Raw genomic sequence first — 19318 nt, forward strand, 5'->3', positions numbered from 1 at the left:
GCAATGTCATAACTATCACCAGTAACATTTACAGGTAGGGAGAGGGACCTCAAAACAGGTGAGGAGCTTGGATGCATTAAATTACATGCCACAAGGATCACCCTTATTGGTAGACTGCACTCCTGCAATCTGATCTCCAATATTCACAGGTTTTGGGCATTCAGGAGATTAATCTATCATCCAGTTCAGGCTCTTTTAATCATGGACAACTTAATCATAGTTTTGTAGAAGAGAATAAGGCAATCTCTGTGTACAGGGAAGATTTGTCCTTGTACTGAGGATGATTGTTTTAGTGGACTTGCTGCTGGTACTGCTTCTTCACATTGCAGACAAAGCTCAGGTTGACAACTGTAGGGTCAGAAAACCTTACCCTCCACTTCACAAGTATCATCAGCCAGGAGACCTCCTCATTGGGGGCATTGCTTCTTATAGTACCTTCGTCTCCAGTCCAATAGACTTCGCTGGTGAACCCACTCCACCATTATTGGAGGAACTTGTGTAAGGACTGACTATTTATTCACTTCATTTCCATTTATTGTATCACCAGAACAATGTTTACAGAGGAGAGTTCTAGATATGCAGAGCAGTGATTTATTGGATTAGGCTGTATTGGAAATATTATGATCCAGTCTACCCAAAAAGGGAGTACTTGCTCCTGCAGCTATTAAAGGGTTTGTAATGCTTAAATCGGCACTTGGCTCCTTTATGGGACTGCTATATATTGATTAATGGAATGTCTTCAGGATGTAATCATGGTCAAATTAAAGTTTTATGAGCCCTTTTGCACATCCATAGATGTGTACCAAAGACAGCTATATTGATGGACCCAGGACCAATGCCATTGGATGTACATGCTTGGATGGGTGCCTTAAAGGTAATCTTTAAGAGGATTGTAGAGTTACTTTCTTATGTTCCTGAAGTTGGTTACAAGTGCTTGGATGAAATGTGTTGCTCTAAGATCTCACTGTATTGTGTGGTCACCCCCTTCTCTTTTTCAAATGGGATGTGATTTTGCAACAGAATAATGCAGAAACTCTGTGGTATTTCCTTTCAAAACCTGTCTGTTCAGGCCTATTCAACTTGCTCATCTGGTTCTTCAGTAATTCCATATGAAAAAATGTTACCTACCTTTGAGCAATGTGTATGGTATGAATTGTAGTAGGGCCTTCACTCTGGAGCAGTTCAATGTGCATCCCTCTCAAATGCTTTGGGAAAGATATGGTAGTGTTTGCTTGCCTCAGAGAGCATAGAACATCTCCTGTTCTGTAATAGCTGTGATGGAGTTTGGCAGCAAATCATTGCTCCCTTATTGACCCCATTTCCAGAGAGGCAGCTGAAATTATGTTAAATATTTCTTGATGGATAACAAGAGAACTTCAGCTATTGGGCAGTATAAAAATTTAATAAATATACAAATAAACAAACAAACATTCCATCAGTATTGCTGGCTGTGGCCACATTTTCGTTAGTTCCAATGTGAACTAGGAAGCAGTTTGTGGCTTGATATAGAGGTGACAGCTTGTGTCAATTTTTCTTCTAAAATGATATCTTTGGATTAAGGATGTCTCATTTTCATACTACCTGGAAGCTTACTGTTTTTGTATGTTTCTAGTTCTGGTCTGCTAGCCATAATAAAGAATATATACATATATGCATACTACAATTAAGGGAATGTTGGGAAAAAAAACATTCCCTTTTCTTCACATGAAAAAGTTATTAGTTGATAATACATTTATGTTTCTCAAAATCATTTGCCTTTTTACATTTCCTTTTCTTTGTCCTTCTACTTTCACATCTTTCTTCCACCAGTTTCTGTATTACACTCATTTTTTTCTGTGGTTACTCCCTTTAATTTAATCTCCACTCACATGTCAAACGTTTCTGTATTTTGTAGTTTTCTCATATTAATTAAGAACACACACACAACTGTCAATGTCTTTGTACTAAAAAAACACCAATATGAATGCTGCCACCATATTAAGCATTACTTATTCTTGCTATTTAAATTGATTGGGTGGATCCAAATGTACACATACTTAAAGCAGATTCATTAATAGGATGATTTCATCATGACTATCTTTAGTCACACTGATTTTAGTAGGTCTGCTACAAGCATTATTAAATTTCAAACTAAATGTATATCTTCTTTTCTCTCAAAAGTAGAAATCTTTCCATGACAAAACAAATGTTTATCTGTAGCTGTTAAAGAGCACTTTTGAATGATGTTGATTCATGGAGGTAAACCTTCTATTAAAAATCCCTAGAAACATTAAGGGGAGTCAAATGATAAAGATGAAACATGATTATTATATTTGGATTTGCTCTAAGTATAAGCCACCTTGGACAAAAGAATCAAACAAGAAAAATGCTATACATATGTTATAACATATTGATGATGATGCAGAACATAATGTCCGTATTTAATTTAAGTTCGAGTATACTTGTGATATTGAATGTCACACTCTTTGTAGGGTATTGCCTAAGCATTACCAGCACATCCTGGCTCTGGTATTTGCAGTAAAAGAAATCAATGAAAACCCTCAGATCTTACCCAATATCACCCTGGGCTTCCACATCTATGATAGCTATGACAATGCAATGACCTATCATGCCACAATGCTACTGTTGACTACACTGGAAAGAGTTGTACCTAACTACGTATGTGATATCCAGAATACTCTAACAGCAGTTATTGGGGGACTGGACTCTGAAATCTCCCTTCATGTGGCAAATATCTTAGACAGACAAAAGGTTCCACAGGTAGGTTATTTGATGAGTATGGGAATCTACCATGACTTTCACCCTTCTTTTCTATCCAGTTTCATTTTGTTTTTGGAGACAGAAATCAGTACTGAAAATAATCTCCTCCTCCTTCTCCACCTCCTCCTCCTCCTCCTTCTTGTTCTTGTCTTATCTGGCCGAGCATTTATATGGTTCAATCCATCTGTAAGAATGAAACCCATCTTAAAAACTGAACTCTGATTTTTAAATGAAGTAACAGCCAACAGCTCACACTCTCAATAACTTGTATGCATCAAGGTGAGAGGGAGGGCTCAGAGGTGGTAATGATAACCTATTTGTGTGCTGTTACCATGATTGTTCAGGACTAGGGAGAGATGAGAAATTCATTTGGTCCAGATTTAAATATGAGCTTACTAAATTCACACCTCCTGAGCCTTCACATGAATTGGAAGGCAGCTATGCACTCATATTTACAACTTTCCAAATTTTGCAATGTGCATGTCAAAAATGTGAATAATAGGGGAAGTGCTTACAAAAGTAGGTATGTTTGGAGAAATACAAATTACAAAGATTGGTGGACTTTTAAGGTGTGTGTGTGTGTGTGTGTGTGTGTGTTTTAAAAGAAATAGGACCAGGGAATCAAATGCAATGAACTGAAGGTTAGAAAAATGAAAAACCAGCTGGAAGCAAATTTGACAGATCTGTTGATCCCTACATATGATATAGGGATGAATCCCTTCTGGCTCCCTAAAAGTTTTGCGGAATTAGCTCAACTGTTGTGCAAGGCGAAAACTCTTCCCAATGCAACCTGTCCTTATTCTACTAGAAAGCAATCAGATGAAATCAAATGAAACTTGGTCATACAAGAACAGTATCCAAAATGCAAAGAAAGCAAAAGTATGTGATGGTCAATTAACTTTATCTGGGTAGAGGAGTTGCCTTCATAATGTACCGGGAGGAAGTTTAGAGACAAGTCAAAACTTTTCCAAGAAATAAATGTGATTCTTAAGATGACTATGCCAAAGCCTTGATACAATCATTAACTCTGAACAATACCTAACTATTGGTTAACTAAATAGTTAACTAAAAACTTTTGTGAACCAACCAGAGAGCTTTGGCTATTGGGTGGAATAGAAGTGAAGTAAATAAATGATGATGATGACAAGTCTTTCCCTAAAGGGAAGAGAAGATGAAGAGGTTGTAGATTGAGTTGATGGCACAGCTGCGCAGCAGAACTTTGCATATGAAGGTGGAAGGAGGAGGATAAATGCAGCAGGACTGAGAAGAAGATGGGGACAGGAAACTGGATTGAAGAGAGGGGAAAGAAACCAATTATTATATCTTTCATTGTGATGCCAAAATGGAATGATGATACTGGAGGCCCTCTCAATCTTGGGAAAAGTCAAGGGCTGGGATAGAGAGGAAAAACTTGTCCAGGAGAATGAAGACAAGAAAGAGAACAGCTGGTGTGACCAGGCAATTATAGACTTGCGGTGTGAAGGACCTTACAAAGGAAGATGGGTGTCCTGGGAAGGGACTTCCCAGCAGAAACAAAAGAAAGGCAGCTACTAATGCATTAATCATTATACAATGTGCTGACAGAATGTTCTGTGCCTAGTCCAGAAACTTCAATTACTTCAAAATATGGCAGCCACATTGGTCACTGGTACTCCTAGGGGTGACCATGTTATACCAGCTTTAAAATTACTTCACTGGCTGCCAATTAGTTTCTGGGTGAAGTGTAAAGTGTTGGTTATTACCATTAAAGCCCTACATGGTTTGGATCCAAGTTACCTGTGTGATCGCCTTCGCTTATACAATCTGCCATGCACAGTCAGGTCCTCTGGGAAGAATTTAATTCAGTCAGCAAAAACTAGGCTGACAACTGTTACCCACAGGACCTTTTCTTTTGCCACTTCCAGACTGCAGAATGGCTTACCAGGAGAGATTCATCAATTTAACAGTCTTCCAGAATTTAAGAAAGCCATAAAGACTGGTCTCTTCTGGCAGGCCTACCCAGTTGAAGTTTAATATAGCTTTTAATAATGTGTTAGTTTTGAATACTATATTAGTTTTGTATGTTTTTAATTAGTTATATGTATTTTAGGATGTTTTGTATTTATTAATATTGCTATTATTATTGGAGTGGGTCTCACAGTGTTTTGTACACAGTGATCTGGTTCAGACAAAACACTAAACCATGCTGCTTAACCACAAAATGGTTTAGGGAATGCATTAAACATTTTGTGGTTAAGCAGCATGGTTTAGCGTGTTTTCTGAACCAGGCCAGTGTTTCCTACCTCCCCCAAGCAAGGAGTAGCCAATCATGTTTTTTTTTATGTTTTTAAACTTTGTATATTTGTTTTAACGATTACTGTTTTAAAGTTTTGTAAACCGCCCAGAGAGCTTCAGCTATGGGGTGGTATATAAATTCAATAAATAAATAAATAGACCACCCCCATATGGAAACATGAAATATATAGTAGTGGGGGACAGTCATATTCCATGGGGCTCCCCCAAGAAAGACCAAAAATGGAAACTATTTGCAGTTTTCCTGAAATGACCATCAGTAGCCACTGCTGGCATTTGCTGCATTTTTAATTGGCTTAATACATTTTGTTAATATTTAAAAGTAGCGCAACTAGTGGTGAAACACAACATAATTGCTACAGAACCCACCAAAATGACCATTCAAAGAGTGGCAGGTGATGGGGAGAGCAGCAAACCAGCCCAGACAGTGGCCCATGTTTTGCAGTTTGGATAGCTCCTTTGGGGTTCTGTCTGGTTCTGACAGAAATCCAGAATTCAGCCCCACCAAGTTCAGAGCCACCAGTCTTCACTGAACACAGACAATTGTTTTATTATTTTTACTTCATTACCCTTTTTTGAAACTGATTCCCAAGTAAATGTGTTTCGCAGCAGGGCAGGAAACTAAACTCCATTTTATTCTTGCAAGTCATGACTGAGTTATGAGTAGGGGTGTGCACGGACCCCCCACTCCGCTTCATTTTAAGATCCGCCATTTTCGGATCGGCCCACTCCGCCCCGCCCCCACTCCGCCTGTGCCCACTCCGCTCCGCTCGGAGCTCCGGATCCGGATCGGAGCTCCGGTCCCCCCCCATAGGGGGGGTTACCGGGCCCTGCCGCCATCGCCGCCCATGCGGCAACAGCAGCAGAGCCCGGTAAGGACGAGGGGGGCCTTACCTGCCTCCGTCCGTGGTCCGTCGCCGTCTTCAATTGAGCCCGTGGTTCCACCAGGAAGTCTGGGCCACAAGTGCGGCCCAGACTTCCTGCTGGAACCACGGGCTCAATTGAAGACGGTGACGGACCGCGGACGGAGGCAGGTAAGGGAGAGGAGGGCGGGGGGCGTTACCGGGCCCTGCTGCTGTCGCCGCATGGGTGAACCCCACTTACCTTTCCGGCGGAGCTCCGGATCGAGGCGAAGGATCCGCCTTCACCTCGATCCTCTTCGCCACGCTCTGCCGGCCCCCCAATCCTCTTTGCCTCTGCCTTAAGGGCAGGCGAAGCCCCCTGCTCCGCTACTGCTTCTCTGGTCCGATTAGAAGCGGAGCACATCCCTAGTTATGAGTGAGTTTAAAATATGAAGCTTCACATGCTCAGTGGTGTGTGTGTGTGTGTGTGTGTGTGTGTGTGTGAGATGGGAAACAGGAATGTTGTTCCTTTGCTCTAATATAACAAGAACATTGAATCAGTTACAAAGTTTGCAATGGCAGCCAGGTTGTGAGAGGAAGAGAAATATGGACTTTGTGCATCACAACGGAATTAATCCTGATGGTCATCTAAAGAGGGGTCCCTTAAGACCATTCAGTCCATAATCACCAATGTGTATCACTGAGCTCATACATATATTTATCATATATTTTATCGTAGGAAGCCTAGGGGCTACAGGTTGGTTGAGAATGCAAATGAGTCAGCTTGTAACAAAATGTGTCCCCTGCAAGAATAATAATAGCAACAACAACAACAACAACAACAACCACCTACTGATATAAGATTCATGGACCAAAAATGTTCTACAGGGGAAGTGTTTAATCCCACCTCCAAACATTGAAGCACTGAAGCTAATGGAATCATTCCCATACAGGGAAGGAATAATTTTACAGTACATCTGGTTTTTAGTAGTTTCACCCAATTGCGCAAAATTCAATATTATGTGGAAATGTATGCTCATAGAGCTCCAAGAATAAGAAGCAGAGGAAGCAAAAAACCCTCCGTGTGTGTGTGTGTGTGTGTGTGTCTTTAACACGACTTAGAAATATATGTATGATGGGAAAAATAAAATCCTCTTACTTTATGGAGTTGTTAAAAATATTAATACCTCTGCTGGTTTGGACAAAAAGCCTATCTGAAAAAAATATTCTGTTCCTACAGAGGCCAACAATACCCTATGAATTTGAAGTATTAAATGTATGTCCATTGCTATGAAAGTGTAGTGGAAATATAAATGTTTTACTATCACCTTTCCCCCTACCCCAAATCTCTCCTTAGCTCATCTATGGAACTGCTCCTGTCATGAACACAAAAACTCCAGGCCTTCCCTTCTACCAGATGGTCCCTCAGGAAGCCCTTCAGTGTGAAGGGATTCTCACTTTGCTCCTCCATTTCAGGTGGACATGGATTGGGATCATTGTTACAGATGATGATAATGGAGAACGATTTCTGCAAATTGCCTTTCCCCTATTTTCTAAGTGGGGTGTCTGTTTTGCCTACATAGAAATACTCCCCAAATTAAGTTTTGTCACTGAAATTAATGCCATGTTACAGCAGGGAGCAAAAATACATAATAAAGTGATGGTCAGCAAAGCCAACATTGTGATAGCCTATGCAAAATCATATTCCATGGCATTATTTTTATGGTTTCCATATCTCTCAGAACAAGAACACATGAGAAAGAATGCAAAGGTATGGATCACAACATCCCAGATGGACTTCACTTCATTTGTCCTTCAAAGGAATTGGGATACAGGAATATTCCATGGTGCTATATCATATGCAATCCATTCCAATGACCTACAGGGATTTCAGCAATTTCTTGAGAACAGAAACCCTTCTAACACTAAGGAAGATGGTTTTATCAGTGACTTCTGGCAACAGGCCTTTGGCTGTGTATTCCCAGATAGCATTGTGGGCAATGTGGATGGAGACATTTGCACAGGGAAAGAGAAACTAGAGAGCCTTCCTGGATCATTTTTTGAAATGGGCATGACTGGCCACAGCTACAGCATCTACAATGCTGTCTATGCTGTGGCCCATGCTCTACATGCCATGTATTTATTGAGAACCAAGCATAGGGCAATGTTGAACAGAGGAGGACCCAAGCTTCAGAATCTACAGTTTTGGCAGGTAATCAGCCAGAGATCCTCATATAGCAGGGTGGGGCATATTGGGTGGTCCCAAAGTCTTCCTACATTAAAAATCATCTTCCTTTCATTCTTCTACCTAGAAATCATAGAATAGTGCCAATTTCGTACAGCCATTCTGCTTTTTTGTGGCCTGTGAACTTCCTCTGTGACAAGTGTAAATGGTTGTACATACTGATCTATACAGCCTCCCTTCTGCAATCTCCGTATTGTAAGGAATGAGCTCCTCGTCCATAGGCCTTCTCACAGCTGAAAACTATTCATGACATCTTTCTTCAAGTGCTATTAGAACTTAGTCTGAAGACCCAAATATTATTTCAAATCTGTATCTACCAACTACATTTTATTTAGTCTAAAGATGCAGGAACCTTATCAAAATGTGGACCCTAGCGTTGGAGGCTTTTAATATCTGCATTGGCCCTGTGTTCCTACTAGAGAGTAAAATTGAGGAAATGGTATAAATGATAGATGTTGATTTAAAGTACGGTCTAAATCCACTCCTTTCTAAATCCTTGCATTTTACTTTTTCACTCTAGCTCCATCACTTTCTGAAGGGTATCTCATTCAACAACAGTGCAGACAACAAAATTTCCTTTAATCAAAATGGGGAGCTAGTCGTTGGATTGGATATAATCAACTGGATTATTTTCTCTAATCAATCATTTCATAGAGTAAGAGTTGGAAGGATGGATCCCTCTGTTTCTGTAGACCAAGCATTTACAATTGATGAAGAAGCCATCACATGGCATGGCTGGTTTAATCAGGTAGGATTCGGTTGTAGCTATTTGGAAAGAGATCCAGATATGAATGAATGAGCACTGATCATCTGACTGGATGTCTAAAACTAATTTCATTGTACTCTGAAAAACTGTAACAGTCCAGGGAATGGGAAGCTGGGAGCACAGACTGGGTGCTCGGACCCAGGATAGCAAAAGTGTACAGAGACTAATACACACAAGCTGCCTGGGATAGACCGTTTACTTGTACAACCACAACGTGGTGGGAGTGAGGGGCAAATTTCCAGGGGCAACCCAGTGGCAGAGACCAGAGTCCAACAGGGCCAGCAGTAGTAGGAAGTCCAGGGTCAAACAAGGGTTCAAAAGCAAGGTCCAACCTGAGTCCAGACAGGGCCAGAAGCAAGGACGTGGTCCAGAGCACAGTCCAAGGTCTAAACAAACAAGGCAGGCTAGAGGCAAGGGCAGTAGCATAATCCAGAGAGCAATCCAAGGTCAGGAACAAAGAAACAAGGCATGGCAGAGGCAAGGGCAGTAGTGTAGTCTGAGGTCAGGAACAAACAAGGCACACAGGAACCAAGCACCACAGAAATGGTGTTACTGTGGCAAAAGCAGGAGTCACAATATTGGTCTTAAAAAGCCCTGACTCTAGCTGCTCCCAGCTGCACTGAATTAACCCACCATGAACTGCTGCTGGCCAAGGCCTGAGTTCTGCCAGCACTCTGCAGCAGAGCAGCCCTCTGAGCGTGGACCTGGGTCCTGTAAGCACTCAGCAATAGTACCGATTCTGACAAAAACACTTATGAAGGAGAGATAATGTGTGATTGAAGGAAGGGCGCCTGGTCTGATCCAGCATGGCTCTTTTTATGATAAAGTGCAGATTGATGATATTAATGAAGACCCATACATTTCCACCCTGCTAGGCACTTCTTTTAACTGCAGAAAATTCAAAGAGAATGCAACTGTATTTTGAATATTCATAATATCACATTCTTCCAACAAGAAGTACACAGAGAAGTAGCTGCAATGATGTTGACTCTTCCATTTGCCTCCATTAGAACCAGTGTAGTGGCTAAACTGTCATACTGGGAGTCAGGAGATCCAGGTTCTAGTCCCCACTCAGCCATGGAAACCCACTGGGTGACTTTGGGCCATTCACAAAAAACTCTCAGCCCAATGCACCTCACAGGATTGTTGTTGTGAAGTTAAAAATGGAGAGTGGGAGGAATATATATGCCGCCTTGGTATTCCTTGGAGGAAGACAGGCGGGATAAAAAAAGCAAAAATAAATAAACAAACATATTAGCAATTTGTGAGGTGTCATTTGGAGTTATTGCATAAGATCCCCATCTTTCCAGCCCTTGTTGCATGACATGGAGAGATAACTGACTCCAGTCCTTGCCTGCGACATCAGCAGTATCTGTCAAGCTACAATGACAGGAACAGAGAGAAAACATAGAGAGGAAGCAGCAGAGGGAAAGGGGTGAGTGAAGAGAGATGGATGGAGGGGGTGACAGGTTGAATAAGGAGACTGAAGGGAGAAACTGAGAGTAAGTTGGAGCAGGTATGGATGGAACTATAGGGGTGTGATCCGCTTCTCCTCAGATCGGAGAAGCAGAAGCGGTCCTGGGTGATCCGCCTCCACTACAGGTGGGGGGGAAGCAGATCGGGGAGGCTGGAGAAGTATGGTGAAGAGAAGCAACCATAAGCAGATCACTCCTCTTTCCACGGAGTGCTCCGCCCACCATTTTGGATTTTTTCGCCCATAGGATTGCATTGCAGAAAAGATTAGTGGATAACTTTTTTGTTTTTCAAGCTACTTGAAACTCACTGTGCTTAGAGAGTCATGGGTGGGGGTTATTTTGAGCCTATTTTCAGCACTTTGTGTGCTGCACTTTGCTTGCTATACTTTTTTTTAAAAAAAATAAGGTAAAAAAAGCAGGAGAGGTACCTTTTTGAAGTGCTGAGAGGCAGATTCAACTCCCAGTCATGATCACCTGATGAAGCATCCTCCAATCCCAAAGTTGGAGGGGGGGTAAGCAAAATGGGATACTTAGTAACTTGGGATATTGGGAAACTTTTCTTTCTTAGTCTCTGAGCGGACTTTTCCCAGTGTTTTTTTTAAACAGTAGCCCCACCAAACTCACAAACACAACCTGAAATCATATACTAAGCAAATAAATAACAGATAGGAAACACAGCACTGCTACCCACCCTAACCTTGGTGAACAACTGAACAGATGTGGTGCAAGGGGATGAGGTCCCCTAGGGCATGTTCCCAACCTAGGGCAAAGGCACCAGGTTGGGGAAGGGCTGTTCTAAACAAGAAAAGAAGTAGGTGGCTCTATGTTGTTCATCATCAGTTTTCCACAACCCCACAGTCACCTCTGCATATCCTATTCTCCATCCTGTCCTCATGGTTTATCTGCTTTGGGAGAATGAGAATTTCACTGGTACTTTCTGCCTCCTTAGGGAGGATGTGGCTTTAAGGCTTGTGAGCCTTAACTCCAAATTTCCCTGCTTTTTGTTGCTTGGTTGAAAACTACATCCTTAACGTAGTTTTGTAAACTGTAGGTTTTTTGTTTATTGAATTATCTCTGCCTGCCTCTCTGCCTGCCTGGTGCCTGGGAGCTGTACTACATGATGGGCTTTGTGGTTCATGCCCACAAGCCTCTGGCATGCTTGCTCCCAGTGCTGCCTATCCTCCTCTGTGCCTGCCTCGCAGGGATGTTTTGTGTGTGTCTTGCTTTGACACAAGGGATAAGTCATTCCTGTGCTCACTTAGACTTTTTGAAGTTCCAAATAAGTTTTTCAAGTGTGGAAGAAGATTCATATTTAGGTTTATCTACTCCCCAATTCATGGCATGTTGGGATTTCCTTTGAAAAGGCCATAAATAAATAAAGCCCATTGGCTGTCTGAAGCTTTAAAAATCCCTGAGATACTGGGGTGTCAGATTTTCAAAAAGCCCCCCAAAATCAGGAGATGCTTGGATTTGCTTGAGGCTTGGCATGCATGTGTATACATGGATCAGCTGTCATGGTGCCTAATTTGAGGTTTCTAACTTGAAAATGACGGAGTTCTAGCATGGGATTTGAATTGGGGTGAGTTAAAAGGGGAAAAACCCACCAAAAATCAGGGGATGATGGGATTTGCTTGAAACTTGCTACAAATATGGATCTAGATGGCATCTGTGAGGGTGCCTGCTTCAAAGTTTTTATCTTTAAAAATGTCAGAGTAAATCCCATTTCTGAAAATGGGGTGTCAGATTTTCAAAAATCCCCCCAAAATCAGGAGATGCTTGGATTTGCTTGAGGCTTGGCATGCATGTTTATACATGAATAAGCTATCATGGTGCCAAGTTTGAGGTTTCTAACACTAACAGAAAAAAGTTGTAGGCATTTTTGGATTTCAATGCAAGTCTATGGGGGCGGGGAAACAGAGCTCCAATCCAGAACCGGAGCGAGTGGATCCAATCCGGAAGTTGCGAATCTGGAAGAGAAGTGGATCAGGGGGTCCATGAACAACCCTACTATTCATAAGGAATACTCTACCATGGGATGTGTTCACGGCTCCCTCACTGCTGATAAATATATAAATAAAGTGAAGCATTTATTGTCACTCTTACTTAATGTTTTTGTTAATTTGCAGTTTATATTTTATTGCTAATTATATTATATTTTATTTAGTTAATTGCATGATATATTTTATTTCTTTATAACTTTATATTGTTAACCAGGGATGGGAAGCTTCCTGCTTGTTAGTTTTACTTGTTGTTGTTTTTTACTAGAATCCCAAGGTCCACCAATGAGAGCCAAGAACAAGATGTGTGTGAGCATGTTCTGAGCATAGGAATTTGTTTCCAGTACCAGAACTGAAATGAGTCCTCATTTCACACAACAATCCGCAGCTTGCATCCTCAAGCTTTGTTCATCACAGCAATTTAGTTTAGGTGGTGAATGGCATGTCCTCATCTAAATTAAATCACTCAGAGATCTACTAGTAGGTCCTGATGTACCTTCTGCCAACCTCTGTTCATTGTTTTAAGTAAGAAACATAACAATAGCTTATAACATTCCATTTTTTCATTTCATAATTAGTCCCAGCCTCTTTCTCTTTGTACTGAGAGTTGCCAACCTGGTTCCCACAAGAAAATGAAGGAGGGGGAGCCATTTTGCTGCTACGACTGCATCCCATGTCCAGAAGGAGAGATTACAAACCATGAGGGTAAGTCAGTCATATGCATATACTATACAAAGTTATACATCAGAACATAATTGACACAAATGTATTCAACTATTCTTCATTAGGTTTACTTTTCATCCATTTTTTTAAATATCAAAAAGATTTGAAAGGAGGGACTTGGAGAAGGCTACAAAAGCAGAATCTTGTGTGTGTGTGTGTGTGTGTGTGTGTGTGTGTGTGTGTGTGTGTGTGTGAGAGAGAGAGAGAGAGAGAGAGAGAGAGAGAGAGAGAGAGAGAGAATAAAAACTGCAAATGCATTCTGAGTAGCATTAGTAGCCATGGATGTTAGTGCCACTGCTCAATCAAATTGTCAAATGGGACTTTTTGTGCCTTTTTTTCCTTGCTCATGGCTTGACAGAAAAATCATTAATAAGAATTTTGTCCCCTTTTCATCTAAAACTAGCAGCCATCATTCATGACTTTATGTGTCTTTATATTAAGGAGAAATTGCATTGCTTACCCAGGGCATTTGTGCTTCCTCAGTTTTGGCATGATTATTATGGGTTTAGTTATACAGGTAGTGAGGAGCAACCATATGGTTTGAATTGAATGCTCCCCCTCTGGTCAGTATTCAGTTCCATTTAGACAGTGCCATTTAGTGGTGCAAGACCCTGCTTTCTTCAGATGTTATCACTTTAAAAAATGGTTCTTTTCATGACAGAATTTCCAATGGATGCTACAGGAGACGTCCTTGGTGCGTTATTTTGGGACCTTGTGGATCTACCATGACTTTCACACTTTCTTTCTTTTCTCTATAGTTTCATTTTGTAATTTGGAGACAAATTGCTGCACTGCAAATAATTTAAAAGCCCCACAAACTTCCATGATTAGCCAGTCACGAGCATGCTATAAACAGAAAAGACCTGTCTGTGTAAGAGAAGGAATTACAGCAGGTTGTTGAGATGTGTGAGATGAAGACCATATCATTTCTTTTTCAGATATGAATGACTGCAACAAATGCCCAGAAAAAGACTATCCAAGCAAGGATCATGATTTCTGTATCCCCAAGATTGTAACCTTCTTGTCTTATGAAGAACCTCTGGGACTCAGTCTAGCCTTTTTGGCATTTTCCTTTTCTTTCATCACAGCTGTGGTGCTGGGGACATTTGTGAAACACAACAACACTCCCATAGTCAAAGCTAACAATCAGAGTCTCACCTATACTCTCCTCTTCTCCATTCTCCTCTGCTTCCTTTCTTCACTACTATTTATTGGCCGTCCTCAGAAGTTGACGTGTCTCCTCCGACAAACTGCCTTTGGCATGACCTTCTCGGTGGCTGTTTCCTGTGTATTTGCAAAAACCGTTACAGTGGTTTTAGCTTTTATGGCCACGAGGCCAGGATCCAGCATGAGGAAATGGGTGGGGAAAAGACTGGCTATCTCCATTGTTTTTTCCTGCTTTCTCATCCAAGCAGGCATCTGTGCCATGTGGCTGGGAACCTCTCCCCCATTCCTGGACGTTGACATGCACTCAGTGACTGAAGAAATTGTACTGCAATGTAATGAAGGTTCTGTGACAATGTTTTATTCTGTCTTGGGCTTCATAAGCTTCCTGGCAATTATCAGTTTCACTGTGGCGTTCCTTGCAAGAAAGTTACCTGATAGTTTCAATGAAGCCAAGTTCATCACTTTCAGCATGTTGGTCTTTTGCAGTGTTTGGCTATCATTTGTTCCCACCTACTTGAGCACAAAAGGAAAATACATGGTAGCTGTGGAGATCTTCTCCATCTTAGCCTCCAGCTTTGGGTTGCTGAGTTGCATCTTTTCCCCAAAATGTTACATTATTGTATTTAGACCTGAGCTGAATAAGAAGCAACAGCTAATAAGAAGATATTAACGAAGAATTCATGTGTCTCCATAGTTTGCTAAACATTGTAGTTAGGAGATTTGAGTGTTCATGCACAGCAGAATAGTTCTGCTGCTTATTCCACACTCAGCAGCTGCCGTATATACCTCTTCCTCACAAATCTTCAAAGGCCACAGCTAGACCTAAGGTTTATCCTGGGATCATCCACAGTTCACCCCTGCCTGAGCACTGGATCCCCTGTGTGTAACCTAGATGAACAGGTTTGACCCCTGGATGATCCAGGGATAAACCTTAGGTCTAGCTATGGCCAAAGTCTCTCTGGCTTACAAAAGTCATGTAAAAATGAATCGGTGTTTACCTAACGGGAAACCATCATATTTATAACTCACCTAGTACCCCCATTGTTTACTCTTATCTTCCCTTTGAGCTCGTTGTCTTCATACACATTTCAAAATTTAAATTCAAAGTAAAAAGTATTATGTTTTCATTTCAACATCTCTCAGAGGAATCCTTGCATATTTTTTCATCCATTCCTCCAATCTAGACCAGAGGGGAAGAACAGAAAGCAGAACTATTCTCTTTATTGGTTCAGTTGAAAAATCGGGTGCCTTTGGTGCCTGTTCCTCTTTATTTGTCACCTAGCAGTAGACATGTCTGAATGTTTCCCTTTCATCTGATCATTATACAAATGGGTACTTAAAAACTCATTCTCAGTTTGCTTTTTGCTTTTCCCGCCCCATCATTTTTCCTTTTATGTCACTTCTTTTTGGTTGACTCTTTGGGAGTTCTTGTGGATGATGAGTGAAGCGAAAATGCAGCAAATGCATCTGAGGGAAAATCATTATTCCCAGGGGCATCTGCTAGAATCCTGATATGAGCCTTGATATATTATCAGCCATACACAAGTTTAATTGCAAGTGAATTAGTCAAGCCTGTAAAACATATGATCCAGCAAGGGACTGGAAGTCCTCTTTCCATGTGTTCTAGATGGCTAGTGTTCTAGATGGCTAGTGCTGTAGAGTATCACCATATTAAGGGGAAATCAAGTACTTACCCAGGGCTTTGTTCTTCCTGCTTCCTTTGCCTGATTATTATGTGCTGCATGACATGATTGAAGAGGGGTGGCCATGCAGTTTGTCTTGAATACTTCCCCTTTAAGCATGCTCCATTCACTTCCATTGAAACAACAATATTTAGTGGTGGACTATCATGCTTTTTTCTGTATAATTAACACATTAAATTGGTTCTTATAATAGTGGGATTTACAGGTGATAGTGGGAGAGACATCCTGGTCACTGATGATTTCATGTAATGGACCTGCAAATTTCCATGAGTGCCCAATCACAATGTACAATAAATCACTTATTTAGAGAAGCCCATACACAGAGACAGATTTTTGAGCCTCAAGAAACCAAGGCAGGATCTACACTACTGCTTCAAAATGGTTTATCACAGAAATGACAACTATTGGGGCCCAAGACACACTCCATATAGAGTTTTCAAACTATTTTCAAATTGTCATATTCTGCTTGGTGTAGATCTGGCCAAAGAGATCTGTTAATAGCAACAACCTTTAATGCTTTTCAGTTGCATCAGCAGCTTTTAAAGACTCTCTCTCTCTCTCTCTCTCTCTCTCTGTCTCTGTCTCTCTCTCTCTCTCTCTGTCTGTCTCTCTCTCTCTCTCTCTCTCTCTCTCTCTCTCTCTCTCTCTCTCTCTCACACACACACACACACACACACACACACACACACATTTTGAACTTTAAAAACAATAATTTCCAACCATTTGGCAGATTTTAATCATGTCTTCACCTCTTGCACCTTTCTACTTAAACAGACATCTTTGGCTGAGATCTTCATTTCACAAAGCCACAGGAACGTAGGATGGGCTAAGCAATTTCCCAAGGTGTTTGACCGTGTGGTGGCTGGGCAACTTCAGATGTTCTTGGAAGAAACGGATTATCTGGACCCATTTCAGTCTGGTTTCAGGCCAGGGCATGGCACTGAAACAGCCTTGGTGGCTCTGAATGATGACCTAATCCAGGTGAAAGACAGGGGGAGTGCTACCCTGTTGATCTTCCTGGATCTCTCAGCGGCTTTTGATACCATTGATCATGGTATCTTACTGGACCAGCTTTGCAAGATGGGAGTAGGTGGCACTGTGTTACAGTGGTTCTGGTCCTACTTGCAGGATCGACTCCAGAGAGTGGTATTGGGGGATTCCTGTTCCACCCCATGGCAATTAAGCTGTGGGGTGCCACAGGGTTCTATTCTATTCCCCATGCTGTTCAACATCTATATGAAGCCGTTGGGTGAGGTCATTAGGGGTTTTGGGGTTGGGTGCCATCAGTATGCTGATGATACTCAGCTCTACTTCTCCTTGTCTTCGGAGTCAGCTGGGGCTGTGAAGGTGCTGGACCAGTGCCTGGAGGCTGTAATGGGCTGGATGAGGGCCAATAAACTGAAGCTGAATCCTGATAAGATGGAAGCTCTGTGGATTGGTGGTTCCCGAGTCTGGGAATTGGGTAAGCGACCTGTTCTGGATGAGGTGGCACTCCCTCTGAAGGAGCAGGTGCATGGCTTGGGAGTACTCTTAGATCCATCTTTGTCACTGGAGGCCCAGGTGGACTTGGGGTCAGCTTCGGCTGATCCTCCAGCTACTGCCTTTCCTGGACAGGGACAACCTAGCCACAGTAGGGCATGCACTGGTAACTTCCCGATTAGACTACTGCAATGCACTCTACATGGGGCTGCCCTTGAAGACGACTCAGAAGTTGCAGCTAGTGCAAAATGCAGCAGCTAGACTGCTGGTGGGTACATCTTACAGAGACCACATAACACCAGTCTTAAAGGAATTGCACTGGCTGCCTATATGCTTCTGGTCAGAATTCAAGGCATTGGTAATGACATTTAAAGCCCTAAACTTGAGGGAGCGCCTCTCCTTATATATGCCTGCCCAAGACTTGAGATCTGTTGGAGGAGCCCTTCTCTGCATCCCACCAGCACAACACATTCACTATGATGGGACAAGGGAGAGGGCTTTCTCTGTTGTGGCACCCCAACTGTGGAATGCCCTCCTCTTGGAAGCCCAACTGGCGCCAACGTTGATTTTATTCCAGCACCAAGTGAAAACATGGCTTTTTAACAAAGCTTTTTATGGTTGAATTCACTAAGATGGCACACTGTTTTAACTGTTTTAATTGTTTTACTACTTTTAAATTATATAGTGTTTTAACTTGGTTTATGGTTTAATTTGTTTTTAGCTGTGTATATTTACTGTTTTATACTCAATGCTTTTATCTGTACAATAAAACAGAGATCTTATTGATAATTACTTGTTAAAATAAACAATTTAAAGAAAAAGGAAGCCATGATGTCATTCTATATTCACTATGATATATTTTGTAAATAAACTAAAACACTTTTGTACATGCATTATGTATTGAGTATGCAAGTTATAGCTTCATTCTGTTCTACTAAAATGCTCTCATTTAAAAAGCCAATTTTCCACAACACATCCTTTGAATGAGGGGCTGCTTCATATACAATAGGTTATTACATGGACACACCTTTTTCTAATCGTATGTAGAAACACATTAGCAGAAGATGTCAATGGATGTCTACTCAGAAGCAAACTCAATGGGACTTACTTCCTGCCAAGTATATATAAAATTGCACCTTATGTTTACAAATTAAGAATGGACCACTTCAGAACAGGGGGAGAAAACACAGTGGCCAAATGCAGAGCCTGTCACCTGCAGGTATAACAAAAACAATTGTAATGTTCCCCAACTTGGTCCTCTCCAGATGTTTTGGACTTCAATTTCAATCAGCCCTAGCCAGCATGGATAATGGTCTGGGATGTTTGTCATTGTGGTCCAAAACATCTGAATGGCACTAAATTGGCGGAGCTTCTTCTAAAGCATCCTCTTTTCCAGAACTAGGACAGAACATGCAAGATCACAGAACCATATAATTGTTAAATTGGAAGAAACCACAAGGATTATCTAATCCAACCCTCTGCAATCTGCAGGAAAAAGCAATTAAACAATCCATGAGAGATGGCTGACCAGCCTCTTCCAAAAAACCTCCAGAGATGGAAAACCCACAACTAGGGCTGTGCTCTGCTCCGATTCAGATCAGCAAATCTGGAGAGGAGCGAACTGATCTGCCTCCGCCAAAGCCAGATCCAAATCGGGTCGGGGGGGGGCAGCAGATTGAGGCAAAGTGGTTCACTCAGTTGCAGAGTGCTATGCCTCGATCCAGAGTTCCAATCACCATTTTGGACTTTTTAAAAATAGGATTGTATTGGGTGAAAAAACGCCTATAACTTCTTTGTTTTTAAAGCTAGATTGCTGAAAATTACTGTGCTTAGAGATTGATGTTTAGGGGTCATTTGTGTAGATTTTGA

At 41.6% G+C, this 19318-nt stretch overlaps 1 protein-coding gene across 1 annotated transcript; it reads left to right on the top strand.

The window, feature by feature from the left end:
• Positions 1-280: 280 nt before the first annotated feature.
• LOC134405589 (vomeronasal type-2 receptor 26-like) lies at positions 281-14937 on the top strand. Its single transcript, XM_063136833.1, has 4 exons — positions 281-498; positions 2472-2760; positions 12956-13082; positions 14039-14937. Exons 1-4 carry the CDS (start codon positions 281-283, stop codon positions 14935-14937), a joined length of 1533 nt encoding a protein of 510 aa, XP_062992903.1.
• Positions 14938-19318: the final 4381 nt, after the last annotated feature.

This window comes from Elgaria multicarinata, chromosome 11, assembly GCF_023053635.1.
Source record: "Elgaria multicarinata webbii isolate HBS135686 ecotype San Diego chromosome 11, rElgMul1.1.pri, whole genome shotgun sequence".
Classification (NCBI taxonomy): domain Eukaryota; kingdom Metazoa; phylum Chordata; class Lepidosauria; order Squamata; family Anguidae; genus Elgaria; species Elgaria multicarinata.